Raw genomic sequence first — 19,921 nt, 5'->3', positions numbered from 1 at the left:
CATCTGAAACAGAGTAGATAAAAACAGAGCTAAGGAGCAGGTGGATGATGATCGGGGGCCATCACCTGCATCCCATCATAACCTTACAGGTTTTCTTCCCAGTCTCAGCGTGGATCCATTTCTACATTTATATACATTGCATTTCTGTGCATTAAGATGATATTTTTCCCGCTTTGGCTCCCCAGTCAAGAATCTGCTAAGTACTTTAAGAAAGAATGGTCTTCTCCCCAACCCCCACCCTGATTTACTGACTATTGCTAGACCCAGGCTGGGTGATCAGCTGACTGCTAACATCACAGTCATATTGCCTCTCTCCCGAACTGAAAATCACTTACATGTATTTTTATCAGGTGATATTACCTTAAACAGCTCAGCTTCTCTTCTAGTAGGTTTCATGAAACTGATAACAAGTGTGTTTCACACAGCTCAGTTTTTAGCTTACAGAACAAAAAGAGTGCACACCAAGCGTTTGTCTGTACTACTCCAGGATAACCCTTCCTGGCACTAAGGTACATACATGTTTGCTCCTCTGGAAGTTTGAAAGCACTGCTTTGGGGTGATCAAGGGGATTTGTTGAGTTAAAACCTGCCCACCATTTCCAGAAGCAAGATCCTAACTGATATCTGCTAAATATAGCCTTCCTGAATATCCTGCCACCTAATCTCCATGAATCGGAAGTTTTCAACACCCACTGTGTCTAACACCTTTTCCTGTAAGGTGGCATCCACATGAATAATCATTATGATAGAGGTTTCAGAGTTTAGAGACACGAGCCCAATATATGGTGGCACTTGGCAAGTCATTGTGCCCATCAGAGATGCAGCGTTTAACATTGAAATCAAGATAATTCAGAGGAGGTATAGAACAATGGAGCACTCTCTCTGGAGATTGTTTTGTGGCTTTTTTAAAGGTGTCATTAGCATGTCACTGCAAACATCGGAAGCTTTCTTCAAGGATGCACAAAGCAAGTTATACAATAAAAGCACCACCTAGTGTCCTCTCAAGTGAGCAACATGAACATTTGTTGAGCCCACAAACATCTCAGCAGCTGATAACCTAGGCTCAGTGGGCTTTTCACATACATGAGATTGACCACCCACACGTGGAAACCCAGACTTAAACAAGGAACATCCGAGAATTAGTAAGAATTAGGGGCTAGTAGCAAAAGTCTCTCTAAAATTATTTCCTTTGGGTAAACTACAAGGTTAGGTGTTCCAAGTCACAACACTAATGTCACCTAAATAAGCTGAGATGAGGTGACTATGTTCGCTTTCCTATGAATAAATCCTATTTAAGAATAATTATGTGCAGGAGATATTTAGACTCCACTGCTGGATTCATATTCAAAAACTGCATTAACAAAGGATACAGGAGCTTAAGATTAACTCTACGTTTCATCCAAACGCAAAACACTCTGTCAAGCAAACCTCTTCAATAATGTCAGCTATCCTAAATCCGAGCTAACCCAAGTCCTTCAAATTCTGGTGACAGCATACAGTGTTCAGAATAAAGAAGAGATGTAGCTCATTTCAGAGAATTTTCCGGAAAAAAAAATGTGAACATTAAACAAAAGGAAAACATCCTTTAACAAGAGAGAAAACAATCAATAGTCCTTAGTCTTCTGGTGTCATTCCTTTGAATTCCTTTATGCTTTTTATCGATTACTTTCCTGATTTGGATATGAAAAGAAAGGAGGCAAGGATAGTAAGAAAATGAAGGTCGAGGTTCATGGGCAGGGAAGGCATGCAAAGTCAGACCAGCCAGAACCCTTCTTTCATGGGACAGTACATTTATCATTGCTGGCTTTGCACTGGAGAGATACATTCCTCATGAAAATGTTGTGACTTTTTTTTTGAAACTGGTAAGAGGAGACACAGGAAACTTAGTGATCAAATTAGTGCTTAAAAATTATGAAATAAAGGCCACTTCAGGGCTGGATACACTCAGTGGGCAAGAGGAGCACTTGTTCATCAGGCAGAAGGTCACGGGCTGGTTCCACACTCAGCAGCGTAAAACATAAAGAAGAGGCCCCTCTATGCCCTATACCTCCCTGGAAGCAGAACTGCTTCACACACGGAGAAAAGGTGTTCCATGTCTACTCCGCTCCTTTCCATTGATTTCAGATGAACTGCAAAACTGAGTAGCAAACCCTCTGACCTTACAGTCGATGTTCAGTAAGCTAATTTGAGATTTCGATTATGGAAAATTAATACAAAGTTCCATACATTTGATTTCTTCTAAAAGAAAAATCAACCTAGCAGGAATCAGCCCACATGCCGCAGAGAGAAACAGTGCATTTTTGAAGGGACCTCACCTCTTTATGCAGTTTCCCAGGGGCTTTTCCTCTGCTCACCCCACAGACATTAAGCACCTGTCATCTAAAGCATTTGACACAAGCACTTCGGGTTTCAGAGCTGTTTACATTTGGGGACATTTGCAAAACTCTTACTGACTGAGCATTCATAATTTTAAAAATAGTCAATTCTCTAATCTTCTGAATATTTCGATTTAGGCATTTGGGATCAGTGATGTTGAACCTGTAGACCCGTTCACTAACAAACCCCAATTTCAAAGAAATCAAAACATAAGTTCCTTTCATCATAGGTACCTCTCAGAAAAATGCATAAGCCTCAAATCTGCAGGTCATCCCCTAAACCCATTATCTTGTCTCACGCATTTTACTCCCAGAGTAATTCACTGGACGTTTCGATATATACTTGAGATGTCAAGAAAAGCCTTATGGAATGATCACATCACTGTAAATGAGTGGGCCTGGAAATAGAGGTGATGTCATGTAATGGCAAAGCCGGAAGGAACTTAAGAGATGAGTGAGTCAATTCTTCTCACTTTGGAAAGAACCAGAATGAAAGAGTGATGGGTGGAACTGTGGTTAGTCATCTTCTGTTATGACAAGACACCTGACAAACACAACATAGACAATACAATAGTGAGTTTGCCTTGTTTCTCTGTCTCCTGGATAAAACCACAAAAAAAAATAATAATAATTCAGCCCATGGATTCAGAAGTTACAGCCTGTGGTCAACTGTGCCCACTGTTACAGACTGTTACATAGGGAGGTAGAACATCACAATGACAAGGAAGTGTGGCAACCAGAAAACAGAGAGAGAGAGAGAAAGAGAGAGAGAAAGACTATTATACTAGATGACTGTGTGTGTGTGTGTGTGTGTGTGTGTGTGTGTGTGTGTAGGTGTGTGTGTGTAGGTGTGTGTATGTGTGCATGCACACATATGCTTCAAAGGAATACCTAAGCAACCCACATCCTACAATCAGTACACACCTTACACACTTTCCAATTCCTTCCTCTGAGCCTCTCAATTTTGAGTACACTAGTCCATTAGTTCATTGATTAGGTCAAAGTCCTCAAGATCCAATCACTTCAGAAGACACCTCTGAACACATGGTTCAACACATGAGCCTTTGGGAAGAATATTTTATTTCCAAACTGTACTAAGTACCTGAAGTTTGGACCTTCCAGTCCGCCATATTAGAACAGCAGAAAGGAAGCTTCAGCTTTAGAAATCGAAAACATGCAAGATATACCTACCTCCAGGTGAGGGCTAGGGAAAACGGAGAGTCCCAGCATGTAGACACTGACTTTTGGGTCAAAGGGTGTGACCATATCTCAAGCTGAAGTGATATTAATGCCATTGAAACTAACGGCATAGAACTTTGATGATATACATTTGGAATAATGATAGTATATGATAGTCCACTAATGAATAATACACACAGAGAGAGCTGCACCTTGTGACACTTGCTGCCCTGACCATTTTTAATAACTAGCTGTGCAACTGCCCCCTCTGATGCAGGTAATACAGTTCAATTGTCACACTGATGTCCCGAGGCCGATGTGCATGTCAAGCTAACTGCTAAACTTTAGAAAACATCAGGTGTGTTTATTTTTTGCTCCCAAGTTAAAAAAAATTAATGACAAATCTTTAAGTCGCCATGTTTCTCTAAAGCGAACCCCAAGCATCCCACCCACACACCTCACACCCGCAGAATCTGTGAACCTCCTGATTGCTTTTTTTAAGGAAAACAACTTTGGAAAAGTCCAGATACAAGCTTCAGAAACTCTTCTGACTTCTGATGGGAGCTCGAAGGTCTGCTATGCAGACAATTAATACATCTACTTTACAGGCGCTGTATAGGACTCCCTCCAAGAGGTTTGCAGCGCGGAACTCTGTTTCCCTGGAATTGAAATTTACTTTGGAAAAAATGTATATTCTTCCTTATCTTCATAAAAATGGGTTAATTATTTATTAAAGACATCCATGGGAAATGTTACTGGAAGTCTAATTACATTGTGCCAGTATATTCCTTTCAAATACAAGGTACGAGATTTTGACCTCGTTATATTATAAAACGCAGCGGGGTGGGGGGAGGCACACTTAAAATTAATAATAAAAACAAGGCATTTATAAAACTACACAAACTGAGGAACTTATGTGAAATCTAAATATTCTGTATATATGTGTGCATGTAGTTGTGTATGTGTGAGAGTGGGTAAGGGCATGCACATATGTGCCTCTCTGTGTGTGCCTGTGTGCATGTGTGTGTGCACGTGCTCACAAACATGCACAAGTGCTGGATATGGAACTGAGGGCTTTGGGCTCGAGCACTACACCACGGTTCCATATCTCCAGACCCAATTCTTCTGATATTTAAGATTTTGGTGTTTCTTAGCAAGGTCCTAAAATGATTCTACTCACCAATTACTCCACCAGGAGGGTAAAGTGTGCATTTGGAAGGTATGCATTCATTTAATTTTCACTCACTCTCCATATTCACTGACCCCCCCCACATACCTATCAATTATAATAGGAGCAGAAGGTCTCTTTTCTCCAACTTTAGTCCAATTAACCTATTTGGTAATAAAAGAGAATTATGTAATATTGTAGGTTAAGAAAAACTGACACCAATGGAAAACCTAAATTTTGTCCTAGACCTGATGATAATCAGTATGTGACATGGGTGGTAGTGGCAGTGGTGATGGTGGTGGTGATAGTGGTGATGGTGATGGTGGTAGTGGCAGTGGTGATGGTGGTGGTGATGGTGGTGGTGGTGGTGGTGGTGGTGGTGATGGTGATAGTGGTGGGGGTGAGTGTGGCCATGGTGGGGGTGGTGGTGGTGGTGATGGTGGTGGTGGTGGTGGTGGTGATGGTGGTGGTGGTGGTGGTGGTGGTGGTGGTGGTGGTGGTGGTGATGGTGATAGTGGTGGGGGTGAGTGTGGCCATGGTGGGGGTGGTGGTGGTGGTGGAGATATTTATTCACTATAAAGGTAGAGGGGAACATAAAAGCTGCCGCACTGTGGAGTTCCTGTAATGCATGTTTCAGAACACAGAAGTTTTTGAATTCTAATCACAGCCGGTGACTACACTTGATAACAACCCACTAAACATTTGTTGAAGAACCAGAGGATAAAAACCTGAAGATTCCAAAACTAAAAAAATAAAAAAGATGAAAATGCTAATTGCCTCGATTTCATGGGTAAACACAATGAAATATCACCTCATTCCATAGTTGTTTATCACAACTACTTGTTAATCCAATTAAAAAACTTCAAATCCCATATAGATAAATTATAATTCAAAAGAGACATTCATGGTGTCATGCATGACATTAAGTTACCTTCCTTAGAGTCTAAGAATGAAATCTTTATAATATAGTGTGGGGCTAAATACCTAAAAAGCACATACAGGAATTTCACTGTTACTCTACAAGCAACGTTTCCTAAGAGTTTCTGAACAATGCTGAGTAGAGTTTAGAAACTTTACCCCAATATTATTTATACCTTAACACAGGAAGGTTACAATAAAAAAGGCTGTTGTGCTGTAGAAAAATCCATTGCCATATGACAGTGACAGATAAGAGCAGAGTCACATGGGCCCAAGCCTCTGGTCCAGCATCATGTTGTAACATGTTGTTACATGACCATTTGTATGCAGATCATCTGTAAACCAGGTGGACATGGCTGAATTAAAAAAAAAAAAAAAAAAGCTGTTTTTCTTCTATCTCCTACTTCTCTAATTACCCCGAATTTTAGATCCACTCTGAAGTGTAGGGAAATTAAGTCAAGTGAACACAATACATTGAAGGGCCGCTGGAGAGGCCCAGAAAAGCTTCTTAACAAAGCCTGACACAAGGAAAACTGTTCTAATTCTGGGGATGTCAATTTCCTCTTCATTACAAACAAATTTAATGAGATTCAGACATAAGACCTCTAATATTTCAAAGTAAAAGCCAAGGTGTAGAATAGTGCCCATGAATGTCTATTAGTTTATGAGTAGTTGTACATCTGTCCAGAAAACACTGACATTTGTGTTTCTCTACCTCCTACTGGACTACTTTTTAGTCTTGTATTGAAACCTACTTCATACTGGCCTGTAAATGGAAAACAACTCAGCATCTACTGGGCTTATCATCTATTGCTTCTCGATAGACCGGAAATGCAGACTCACAGCCCCCTCTTCAGATTACTAAATCATCATTTTAGGAGGAATGTGCTGTTTTTCACATGAACATTCCCATTGAATAGCACTGATTGGTAAGTTCCAAACATCACCCTCTAGCTTTCATAACCCATTACCATATGCCCTCCTCCTTCTCCAGCAAATTTATTGAATTAAATTTAAATAAAGAGAATAATTATGAGTAACTACTGCCATAGCAGAAGCCACTAAAACTCCAAGCAACTCTAAGATGTTACCAAAAATTTATTTAGAGGTAAATTGTAACCAATATTTAGCCACTTAATTTGTTTTTAGTGGGTTCCCAAAATGTGAGAAGGATGTTACAGGGATATAGCTCTCCTCCTGTTGGTTGGGTGCTTAAGTCAGTTGACCTTTCTTCAGTTTGGCCTCTGGGTCCTCCTATTTTACATGTCCATCTGCCAACAACCTACCTTTTTGGAGTCTCTAAGATGGAGGCTGCTTCTCCTGACTTTCCTAGCTGAGAAAGGACAGCATTCAATTCAGTTGAAGGTACAGCATCTACAAGTTCAACCTTAGTTCCTAGGTGTCAACATAATCATTTCCCACTTGATCTCTTCTATAATTATAATATTATGTTGAAGTCATGTGATAACTACACAAAGGTCTCTTTCAAGGAATAGACTCATTTGCAATTTATGAAACAGAATTTGAGGCCATAAAATCAATACAGTTGGCCCTACATATTCATCTGTTCTATATCAGTTGTTCAACTAATTGCCCCTCAAGACATTAGAAAATATACTATTTTCTAGTGATCATGGGCAGATTGCTTTGTGTTATTGCCTAACCAACTCTGCAAAGCTAGTTTTTACACAGCACTTGTGATGGTTTGTGTATGCTTAGCTTTGAAAGACAGGTCATTGTCTGTTGTCCTGATTCATGAAGCCATGACAAAAACTGGGATAAGAATACACCTTAGGCCTGCAAGATGGACCATAGATAAGTTTATGTCTAGTGACCTGGGCTCAATACTGCTTGAAGGAGAAGGGAGACAAATGACCAGACTCTTGTCCTATGTTCTACAAATACAGTGTTACACACACACACACACACACACTCATAAAAAAATCAAATCATAATGTAGATCTTGACATAATATCAAGCCAATATTAGGAAATATTTTATGTGGAATCTGAGAGACAAAAACAGTTTTGATCATCTGTACTCTAAAATTTGAAATCTACGAAACTCCAACATCAGAAGTTTAGGACCTTATACCTTATGCTACAACCGCAAAGTTTCAAACTTAGCCTCATGGGCCTAGTGAAGACCCAGCTATACTAAAATGATGTGTAAGATTACCCTCAGGCCATCTGATACACTGTATGTAAAAAAATGAATCAAATTTGGTTAAACTTGGATCCCTGCCCAACATGTCTTTTTTATACATAATCCCTAAATCAAGTATGCCTCAGATGAGACTCTCAACCTTCTTGCAGGTTTCCGCATCAGCCCCATAAACACATCCCACATATTTCTACCTGTAAATTCTAGGTCTCTGTAGAGAGATCAAGGCAGATAGCAACAGTGTGCAGAGCTGAAAAGTCTTCATACACACAGTACCACAGACATACCCACTTCTTAAAAAAAAAAAAAAAAAAAAAAAAATCTCAAACCAGAACAGAGTCAGCAGCTCAGTTCAAATAGAACCACCCAAACTGAATCTATTAACATCTGCCTAATTCGGAAAATTATCTCCGTGCAGTGTGTGTGTGCACACAGTGAGGCCATATGATGCTATGTGGCACAAACAATTAAAAGTTCCCTTCGAAGTGGAAATGCAAAATAGAACGAATATCTATTTTCTATAAATGAATCTAGCCATCTGCCTTGCAAAGGCAGCAGCAGCAGGAGTACCCAAAACAGCAGAAACAGCAGCCTCTCGTGTTAACAATCTATTCTCAAATCTCATGCTCCACATTTTCCCGGCAAACAAGGCTAAAAATACAAGACATGCAACAAATAGTCTTTTGGGAGCTGCCATTCCATGGATGGTGTATTCAATCAGAGTAATATTTTCTGTTGACACTCAAGACTGTGAGAGAGGGGGGAAAAAGGCAAGCTATCATATTAGAAACTGGTATTCAGCATTTTAAGCGAGATTCCAATCCCAAAGTATACTACGCTGAATGCTGTTAAGGATGTTGTTTTCATACAACATAAATCTCTTAGATTTATCTGAATATATTCACAGATATATTTAAGCTACTTCAAATTCCTCTGCAATTCTGGATACTTATGAAGATATCATTTTAGGGCTTTTGTCAATACAATGCAAGAGACCACTTTTATTTACAGCATAGCTTACTTGTGCTGTATATCATGAGCTCTTGGGTCAGAAGACTAGGTTTAAGATCTAACATATCCTAACTCCTCCATGGTCTGGGGGTTTTATTTAACTAACGGCCCCCCATTCTGCCCCTTTCTAATTTAAAAATAATAACCCTTGCCACAATTAGTTGTTTTAAGGAATAAATGAGCTGATATGAATAACACATTCTAATGGTATGCACTGAATAATATCAAAATTAGCTCATATCTAATACATTAAAATGCCTTCTTGTGTGGAACTCCTAAAGCGATAGAAGCTGCTGTCTCTGACTTCAGTGCCTGCCTTTGAACCCCTTTCCCCTAACTGGGCTGCCTTGTCTAGCCTCACTAAAAGAAGATGCACCTAGTTCTACTTCAGACTTGATATCTTAGGGCTGACAGATATCCATGGAAAGAAGAGGAGAAGCTGGATGGGAATGGGGAGGGAAAGAACTTGGAGAAGGAGAAGAGAGAGGGGAAGCCACAATCAGAAGATAAAGTAAACAGCTTAGTTAAGTTTGTAAAAAGCCTTCTTTAAAAGAATGACCAGCACACAGAGTAGAAATAACTGTTCTCAGGTCAACAACGTAGAGGTGGCTCCCTCAGCACCAATCTCCAGCATCCACTTAAAAGCGGGGTTCCAAAAGTAGGGCAGTCTGAGGGCCTAGAACTGGGGAGGCAGAGCCAGGACATGCCTGGTGCTGGTGGATAACCATCCGAGCCAGTTACTGAGCTCCGGGTGCAGTGAGAGGACCTGTGATAGATGAGTGAGCCAACAGGGAATCCCAGTGGGTGAGAGTGCCAGCCTCCAACCCTGATCAGGGAATCCCAGCGGGTGAGGGTAAGAGTGCCAGCCTCCAACCCTGATCAGGGAATCCCACCTGGTGAGAGTGCCAGCCTCCAACCCTGATCAGGGAATCCCACCTGGTGAGAGTGCCAGCCTCCAACCCTGATCAGGGAATCCCACCTGGTGAGAGTGCCAGCCTCCAACCCTGATCAGGGAATCCCACCTGGTGAGAGTGCCAGCCTCCAACCCTGATCAGGGAATCCCACCTGGTGAGAGTGCCAGCCTCCAACCCTGATCAGGGAATCCCACCTGGTGAGAGTGCCAGCCTCCAACCCCGATGACCTGCTGCCCGTCTCTCTGTCCCACAGGGGAGAAAGAAAACTCCTGCCAGTATTTCTCTGGCCTCCTTGTGGGCACTATGGCCAACACATGCCTGATCTCCTCTCTCTGTCCCTCTCTGTCTCTCACTCTGTCTTTCTCTCCTTTTCTCTCTGTCTCTCTCCCTCCCTCTCTCATGTGTGTGAATAAATAAATACAATGTAAAAATTAAAAGTACTAAGATGAAGAGTGATTAAAGGTTTACACATGTCAACCTCTGGTCTCCATATGCATGAACGCTCACATATACATGGAAGGTGCAAGGTGAACACATGGCCCTTATGTGACACATGTGACTTAGGGTGGACTGGAAGAGGTTCTGTCTTTGTTCTGCTTTACAGCTGGGTTATGACAGCATCAGAATAGGCAGGGGGAGATGACAGGGACAGTGTCACTCAAGAGGCATTGCCTGGGGCAAAGACAATCAGGATTGATGGCAAAGGTATAATCCATAAAAAGAACACACACTCTTTAGTTAAGAAGGCACCGCACACTACTACACCCCCTTAGAGGGGGCAATACTTGAATTCAATTTTCATACATGCAGCTTGGGTCTATACTCAAAATGTTTAAAAACCAAGCAAAACAGCAGTAGAGACTGATATCAAATAGCTGCTATGACCCAAGAAACAGATTTCTTCACAAAAGTTCATGTTGGAAATGTTCTAAGACAGGTACAATATTCAGGAAATGAAAACACACACACACACACACACACACACACACACACACATGTTTACAAGTCACCTAGGAAAGAGGAGCAAAGTGAGCCTTTCCTTCCCTAGCAATGCTGGTCTAGATCCTCTGGACAGACCCTTTTCAGTCTCAAGAGCCCCCAGGGAAAAGCCTGGGCACTTGTTGGGCCTCCTAAGGCTTCAAAGCACTACCTCAAAAGTGAGACTCATCCATGGGTCACTCACTCACAGAGTGAGAAAGAACAGGAAGAGTCCAGGGCCCTTCACTCTTTCCTCAGACAAGTCAAGCGATCAATGTCCTCTCAAGAACTGAGATGCTTAAAAAGATCTCTCAAGCAGTAAGAGAAGGTCCCAGAGTGCTGCTCTCACCAAGAGCACAACCTGTGAACCAGGAAAGGCCTGGCAGGAAGTCGGGGGGGGGGTGGTTGGGAGGGAAGAGGTGCTTTACCTTCTGCTTTATGATCACGCTGTAACTCGGAATCACAGGAAGCATTCTCAAATAACATTTTGAAAATGCCAACAGTAATAAGACATGTGGATTGAAGCATGTGAGCATGTATAAGTCACGGGACCCTCAGCGCCTATAACTTCATTGTGTGCTACCCACGGACCCCTCCAGTTATGGGGCATATACCATCACTAGCCCACTTAATAGCTTGGTCTCTTCTGCAAAGTACCTAGTGCGAGTCACAACTCCATCAGCTGCACACTCTTCTAAAAATAAAACAAATCAGTATGACAGGATTTGCAGTCAATTAGCACCTGGCAGGTCACAAGTAACTTTTAAACATCCTTAGTCTCAGTTATCAAGTGTCAAAACCTACCATAATGATGGGACCAGACTGCGATCCTTGTACTTTATGAGCAGGAATCAAACTTGTTCTCTGAAGGCAGAAGCTTTGCTTAGTAAGGTGGAGAACAGAATGATACCCTGTGTCAGGGCTTCCTTCCTTCCTGCAGAGCCTTGTCCCCAGTCTATCCCCCACTGGGTATATTTGAAACCAATCATCGAAAATTATGCTCGTATTGCCAGAGGTTTTCATATCAGGTACTGAACCGGAGAAAAAAGTTAAGAGAGAAAGAAGATGGCACTGCCACCTTGGAAATGAAGACATGACAAATACGGTGAGAGCAGTGCTGCTGATCTCACAATACTGTACCACCACAGCAAATAGTGTAAGTCTATGCAGCTCGGTTACTAAGTGATGGCATCTTGGATCAGATCCACAAGAGAAATCTTTGGTGAGCTACAGTTACGTGTCCCCAACAGAGTACTTGCCCAGCCTATGCCAGAGCCACGAAAGGAAAGGGGTCTTCAAAACATAAACTATTTAACCAAACACAGAAATTACCTACAGAACCAACCAACTGTACACAGCACAGTGAGGATACTACACAAGGGTGCCTCACAAGTCCCTAGCATCCTGGGTTTAATGCACCACACCTCGCCTAAATGATAGAACTTAATACAAAAAAAAAAAAAAAAAAAAAAAAAATCTTTGATTTGGAAACTTCTATTGTTCTACCTGCCCAAAGCCAGGTGCAGGAGAATATGCTGGTTTTGTAGCCCGTTTACTGCTCATCTCTGGAAGTATCTTCCAAAGCTGCTAAAGGTGAATGGAAACACAGCAAGGGAAGCATTACTCAGATTTACTGTTCCGTGTGTCTCGGGCCTCTCTATGATCTGTGCGAGACATGTGTTGTAACTAAGGCTGCGGAGTGTACAGTGTGTTTTCCAGGAGACCTTTACAGAACAGCTTGCAGACAAGAGGTGCTAGCCTTCATTTCACAGGCAGCAAAACTCCATCCAAAAGGCTGCTGGCATGTTCCCACCTCTTGTTTGGAGCTGCCTTAAAGACAACTCCACAAACCAAATTCCAAGGGTCAGTAGCTGGAGTCACCCACCATGAGCTTTTCCACACTGTGGCTAGAAAGTACAAACTCAGACATTTCAGTCCTCGTGTAGGAGGGGGGGGCAAAGGCCCCCACTTTCTCCCTAACAGTATAGAAAATACTCAGAGGTGCCTGAGCAGTTAGACAGTCTCCAGTTTCCCCGTAGTAAATTAAATGGCTGAAGCCCATGCTCTTCCCACGAGAGAAAGAAACACGCCTTACTCTAACAATCACTCAGACTTAAAGCCTTTCCATATTTTTTGAAAGCCTGCACCATTATTAAAAAAAAAAAAAAAAAACAAAAAAACAAAAAGTTCAGGAAATGAAATGCAAAAAGGCACAGAATAGAACCATACCGCTGAAAACCTCTATCCATCCTTTTAATACCTCTTGCCGGGCAGTATCGCTGCTCCTAAAACCGTTAGCTTCTATTTAAAAAAATGAGATTATGCCGGTTCTTGGCATCTTTGTAAACCCTTCCAAAGACCTCCGAGCGTCTAGCGATATGTTTAAGAGACAGAACGAGAAAGGTGGTTAGCCCGGTGCCACCTCTTGATAGACAAGCATTAGGTAAATCATTTAATGCAATTACATATTCTAAGCCCGCGGAATGGAAGGCAGCAAAGAAGAAAGGTAAAGAAGGGCAGGGAATGAGAAGCTTCTGGATTATTTCAAAGGTAGCCACAGCACTGGGGCTGTCTGGGACTGCCTGTGATCAGCTTCAAAACAGGTCCTTGTGGTTTATCTTTAAGTTGATGCTCTGCTGGAGTGCAGCGGATCCAGGGGGTGGAAAAGAGGAGGGGGGTCTGAGCTTATTAGAAGCAGAAATTTCCCTGCTGCTTAGTATAGGGCCCGCGTTTCTAAGCTGGAATAAGCACCCGATAGGGAGAGGATACGCCGAGAGTGCAGCCTCCGGCCAACTGCTTATCCGGTGGGGCACTGCAGACGCAGTTAAAGCCCCGGGTACACACAGCTCCCCAGAGCTCCTGCATCCTAGCAGCTTCTGTAAAGCAAAGCCCGTGCTGGCTTAGAGCCAGGGCTAGGGTCGCCAGAGGGGCTTGGTGCAGAGCGAAGTGACTAGCTTGGATGCTTCCCCTGAAGGGAAAAAAAAGCGCAGTCTCTATTGAAACCCACTAGCTTTCCCTATGTACTCTAGACCATCACCGTGGGCATCCACCCAGGGACGAGCTCGCCCAAGAAGGAAAAGTGGAGAGGACCAAAGCGAGAGAGGTTGTAGTGAAGATGAGTTATCCAGTCTGCAACAATTGAGGGGCGCGGGGAGGGGGGAGGTTGGAAAATCCCAGCTGGTGCAGAGACTCAAGGGTAGGGGCCCCGGTCAGAGCAACCTGTAGGATTACTGCAGATAGCAAACTTGGGTTGAAAGGCAGTGGTCCCCTGGAGCTCCTCTACAAGGTTCTCACCAAGTCGGGCTCCGCGCGCGGAGAGAAGCAAAAGCACAACTTGGGAAACCCACGGCGAAGGTGAGAGTCCCGCTCCTCCTCCGGCCGCTGCCCCGCGCACCGCTGTCCACCCAGCGCTTACCTCGGGCAGCCGCAGCCCCAGCCGCCCAGAAACAGAGTCCTAGCCAAGGGAGCCACCAGCGCGCCCCGCGGCCGCGGTCTGCAGCCCCTGTCCCCATGCTCCGAGCTCCTCTCACGATTCGCTCCTCTTCCACGCCCTGGAAGTCCGTGAGGCACGACGGCAGGGAGCCAACACCAGTAGGTTTCCCCCGGGGGTGGGTGGAGGGGGTGGTCCGTGACGAGTCTCTTTTCTCCACCGCCGCTCCCTACAGCAGCGGAGCAGGGATATCAGATGGGCAGCGGGATGCAGCGCGCGTCCCCATCGCCTCCTGCGGCGCCGCCCGCCGTCCCCGCCGAGCGGCCCGCAGCCCCAGCTCCGCTCCGGGTCCCGGACTACCGAGCTGAGCGAGGAGACCGCATCACTAATGAGCCCCGGGGCCGCCTCCGCCCCGCCCCTCCGAGCGACGGCCAATGAGCCACGCCGGGGCGGGGCGATGGGCGGGGCCGGGCGCGGGAGGCGCAGGTGAGTCCGCAGCCGCCGCACGTGCGGGCGCCGCCCCCCCTCCCCACTGCAGAGGCCCCCGCGCGTGCGGGAAGGCAGCGCGCCCGAGCCCGGCGGCCCGAGGCGAGGACGCGCGATTGTGAGCTGTGCGGAGCAGCCCGGCCTCTTGGAGGCGAGCGGCCAGCGGCAGAATGTGGGCATCTGGCTTGCTAACTCTCAGTGAGACAGTGGCTTCCAGGAATCCAGGGTTTGGCTCAACTTTGACTCTAGATGTTCCTGCTTCCAGGGTTTACTAGCAGTCCGCTGGAGGAATTGGGTGGGGGGTCGGAGGAGGACGTGGAGGAGAGAAGGGAATGATAAACTTTCACTGTGCTAATTATGCTCAAAAGTGGGGATGGATCGAGGGTTCCTGGGGAATGTATGGGATCAAGTTTTACTTTGGCTGTAAGAACGCAAAGAATCACACACACACACCTTTTGTGTGTGTGTGTGTGTGTGTGTTTATTTGTTTGTTTTGTTTTTATACTTGCTACTGTGGAATCTTCAGTCCCCAAAGTTCGCAAATGTTGCCTCACATCTGGTCACTTAGGTTTTTGTTCATTTCGATCAGGCCCTCCAAATTGCCTTTCTAGTCAGTAAAGGGAAAGTATGAAAGGAGGCATGCTCAAAGTCCTCAGAGAAGAAACAAAACAGGACACTCCTTCTCCCCACCCATTTCCCAGTGCCCTTTGATTAGATGGCTTGGTCTTTGACTTTGGAAGGGCCCTAACTTTGCCTTTTCACCCCATTCTCTAGAACAGGCTTCCAGCTTCAATCAATAACCCCCTTTCCCAAGACAGTTGACTTCCTGTCCACGGCTCCACCGTCAGACCATGGCTTTCTGTCAGAAGCCCTCAAAACGTTCCCAGGACTCAGCTGGGTCCTCACTTCTCAATAAAGAAGGAAAGCTTGGCTGGAAAGACCACATTGACAACTAAGACATACAACAACAACAGCGGAAATCTTGTCAAAGTGCTACCTGCTCCCAAACACCTCTGTATGAAGAACGTTAAGGTGGAGTGATTGCTGTGGATGAAGTAATCGCACTAACTTCCTTTCTCCTGAAGACAAAGGGGATGAGAGACAAAGATTGATTACCCGATGAACAGGTAGAACATCCCTCTCTGAGGGCACCAGGTTTGTGCTTGTCAGTGGAAGGAGCTGATTTTTCCTACAAAGCTCTTGCAGCTCAATAACAGGTTTGGGTCCTGATGGAGAAAAACCAAACTCCAGGGAATGGATACTTCAGAGCAAAGACTGATGTGGGGCCAGACAGAGACTTGCCTAGAAATCTCTTTAGAATCTTGGTAAATGAGGGTTTTGTCCTTCCCTTCTGAGAAGGAGAACTGAGAATTAATCTACCAAACACACTTCACCTGCCTCCCAGAAACTTCTCATGTATTGCCTGTTACAAACCAGCACTTCTGTTTAAAAAGAAACAAAACAGATTGTTATATTTTCAAGATTCTGTGACCTTAGTTAATTCTTACTATTGGCCCCAGAGGGGGCAACAATAAAGTCAGTTTATTTTGGGGTGTCTGAAAAAATAGATAAGCCCATTGAACATTAATAATTCTAGCAAGAATGGTGAGTGAAACGGTAGAAAAACAACATTATCTTTAAACACATCCCAACCTCAAGGAGTGGGGTCTTACATGTTTTTAAAGAAGAGTCTACAAAGCTGATATATTATCGCTATTAGAAGGTAAGGACAATGAATTTGACTTTAGAAGAGCATTGCCCAAGGCCAACGTAAGTAAATGGTTGCCGAACATCAAGAACAAGATCCATTTTGTGTAATTCTAAATTCACAGTGCAAGCCACAGGCATGTCTGGCCAGTGAGGCTTATTTAATTAATTATTGGCTGGGCAGAAGTTACACCTCCAGTGTTACCTGAAGTGTTGCATGCCCTGTAATACACACTGTATATTAATTATGCTGTGCATGTGAATTTCCTGCATATATGTAACTTCAGCTATTTGAAAATGTGTACAGCTATTTCATTTGTGTATATAACCATACCCATTTGGACAAAACAGTTGAGTAGTTGTCACCGAAGATTAGTCCCTCTGTCCAAGCAGCAACAGCATGGAATGTGAGAACTGGGGCTAGGGAGATGAATCATGGGTAAAACTGCTTGCAGTGTAAGCTTGCCACTTGAGCTTGATTAGAGGACCCAGTGGTGAGAGGAGAGCATCTTTTCTCAAGAGGTGTTGTTCTCTGGTTTCTACAAGCGTAGGATTAAACACCCGTGCATGCACATACACACACATACCAAAAGTACCCCACATGCTTACACACAGCACTGTAAAGAAGAAGAGGAGGGAGGAGAGGAAGAAAACAACTAGCCTAAGAATCTGGTCACAAAGGGACTCAGCCTCACACTGCCAAGAGCCAGCTGGTAGGCTTAGGGCACATCAGAGCCTTCTGTTTCCTTTACTGTAAACTGGTGTTATTTGACTACACTTTATAACAGATTACATTTTAAAAATCATCAATTCCTAGCTGTAGCATATTATGATTTTTGAATACAAGTTACTCAACTGCACCAGAAATTAAGCTATGTCTTCTGCAATTGAAATAATTGTTTATGAAACACACTATGTTCCAGAGAGATTATTTTGGCTTATAGTTAAGCTATAATATTAACTATAACCCTGTACGTCTTAGAAGAATTGGGCTGCTGTAACAAAATATTGAAGAATGATTGTGTTCTAACTAATATAAATTTATTTTTTGCAGCTATGAATGTTAGAAAAGCCAAGGTTAAAGTGCTGATCGATTCAGTAAGTATTGAGGACCCATTCCCGGATGGTATCCTGTCAACTGTCACCTCAGAGTCAAAAGGTGGAGGGAAGGACTCTTGGTTGGGAGCACTGTTTCCATTCATGAGCTCTTCAACCTCAACACAATTGGAGGAAATGCTTCAGTTGGAGTTCCTTCATCCCTGGTGATGTTTGTGTCAAGCTGACAGGCTAATCTCAGAACATAGGCAACAGTTACTAACCGATCTGCTTGTGTAAGTAGCAGAACTCTAAGGAAAGTGCATAGGGCAGAAATAGGGAAAACACTTCCATAGGATGCAGAAGGAACGTGGGATGTTTACATGGAAAGGCTAGCAAGAGAGGTAGAATTCCTTCCTGAAATCCCACAAAATTATCAACATTATGGGGGTGACTTTATTCCTGATGAACATGGGTACGGTGATAATATTCTTAATGTAGGTTACTGGAAAATAATTACATCGGTAATTAAAAGAAGAAAAAAAATCACTTTTGACTTGAAAGCATTCAAATGAAAAGGTGATGTCTCAGCTGCTCAACACAGTAGATTATCCTGTCTTGGGCTCTGCATATGACTTATTTAAGACAGAAAAGCAAGATGGTGAAGCTAGTGAGATCGAGACTGTTAGGCCCAGAGTACAGATACAGCTGGAAAGATGAGAGAGGCTAAAGACCATTATAAAGCTTCCTAGAAGAAGGACTGAATATACCATACAATGTATATCTGTGCTAGAGTTTACCTTATCTATGTGCTTAGAGGGTAATTTGAGTTTTAATAGATGTTAAAATTAATTTTTCTAGGAGCTTAAAAAAGTTTCTTTTCTTTGGCATGGGTCAGGAACTAGTTATAGCCTGACATTTGTGTTACAATATTGCAGTTTTCTCTCCCTTGAACCTGCCCACCTTTTATGAAGACCCAACTAATATCTATCTCTAGCTCTGGAATTGCTGGGTGTTTGTGATAAAAGCCATTGTCTCTATTAATCATACAATTATGCTAATACATGTGGAGAGACTAAAAATCAACTGGACAAAAGGGCAACAGCTGGCAACTTCAATCCGTGCACTTGGCAAGACAATTAAGTGAGATATTTTACACATTTCCTCTGGGAATACTGCATGCCAGTCATCTCCCAGGGCAGTCATGTTCAAACAGAGTGACACATCTCAGAAATGCATGCCGTTTACCATGAGCATGCTGTATTTATTCAGCCCTGTATGGTTACAGCCCAGCACCTGATCCATGAGCATGCTGGAAAACAGAGAGGAGAAACTGGTGTTAAAAGCTCTGAGCAGTGCACATGGGATGTTCGGTCTGTGTACAATAATCCAGGTTAACAACCTTCCTTGTAAAAAAGGCAACAGGGGGCCGTTTGTTAAGTAAACTCTCTCTCTCACACACAGACAAAATTAGAGAAGTCTATTTTAGAGATTGGGCTATGAAGAGGCAATAAAGTGCAAAAATCCAATACATTTGTTTAAAAAGGGCAGCAGGGCACAGAGATAAGATTCCAACTAAACAGGTTTTTCCTGACGCTGCAAGTGTGCCTTCCTACTTGAACCCTAGGAATCCTCCCTGAGCACCAACCTCCCAGAGATTCAGCTCCAGTAGCTGACATGGATGAATGAAAAGTACTTAAAAATAATAACAAACACATAAGTCTCTGGCAGTAAAATTAACACATTAGTGCTTTAAAAATAATAAACTTTGGTTAGAAAAGACAATATGTGTTAACTCAGAGCAGACGCAGCCATTCCTGTCAGAGTAACAGGCAACCTGAGAGCGATATAACTTTGGCCTTTTGTGTCAGAAATGCAACTATTTCCACATCTCATCACTTGGTGGCCTTTGTGGCAGCCCAGGAAGAACAGTCTGATACCATCCATTCTTTACTGAAAGGAAACTGAGCAGGAGCCTTACTGCTAAGTGGAAGCTGGTGAAGCTGTTTGGTGTATATATTCACATTGGGTTTTTGCACCTCAGTATCAGTCTCTCTCTCTCTGTCTCTGTCTCTCTGTCTCTGTCTCTGTCTCTCTCTCTCTCTCTCTCTCTCTCTCTCTCTCTCTCTCTCTCTTTCTCTCTCTCTCTCTCTGTCTGTCTCTCTCTCTCTCTGTCTCTCTCTCTCTATTCACACACACACACACACACACACACACACACACACACACACACACACACACACATGTGTCTTTTCCCTTCTCTTCTCCCTCAGACTTGGAGACAGGACATCCTCCATGGACCCTTTAAAGGATACTTAATACCTGTCTGTTGCATGATTAATAATAGCATATTTGCAAATAGAAGATGCTAGTTTAACAGACAGAATCTTCTTCCAGTTTTTAAATAAAGCTTTTACTTTTATTGCCTCTAGCCTGTACCTGTACCTATTTCTCCATAGTTATAGTGGGGAAAATATATAATTTCTTATGTCTTTAAGGCACAGGCAATAGATTTTAAAAGCATTCATTAGTAAATGGTTGGCAAGCATTTTGAAAGA

At 43.4% G+C, this 19,921-nt stretch overlaps 1 protein-coding gene across 6 annotated transcripts in view; it reads right to left on the bottom strand.

Annotated features, from left to right (window-relative positions):
• The window catches only part of UNC5D (unc-5 netrin receptor D), a gene marked incomplete at both ends in the record, with an annotated part of 506,783 nt that extends 492,566 nt beyond the window's left edge, over nucleotides 1-14,217 (bottom strand). For all 6 annotated transcript variants that reach the window (XM_080928792.1, XM_080928793.1, XM_080928794.1 and 3 more), the window contains one exon: nucleotides 14,121-14,217. In XM_080928792.1, the coding sequence (XP_080784918.1) occupies nucleotides 14,121-14,217 (97 nt within the window). The remainder of the gene's footprint in view (nucleotides 1-14,120) is intronic.
• Nucleotides 14,218-19,921: the final 5,704 nt, after the last annotated feature.

The sequence above is a fragment of the Micromys minutus genome, assembly GCF_963924665.1.
Source record: "Micromys minutus genome assembly, chromosome: 14".
In the NCBI taxonomy this organism is placed as follows: domain Eukaryota; kingdom Metazoa; phylum Chordata; class Mammalia; order Rodentia; family Muridae; genus Micromys; species Micromys minutus.
The sequence above is the reverse complement of the archived record's forward strand: the minus strand, read 5'-3'. Positions and strand labels throughout refer to the sequence as shown.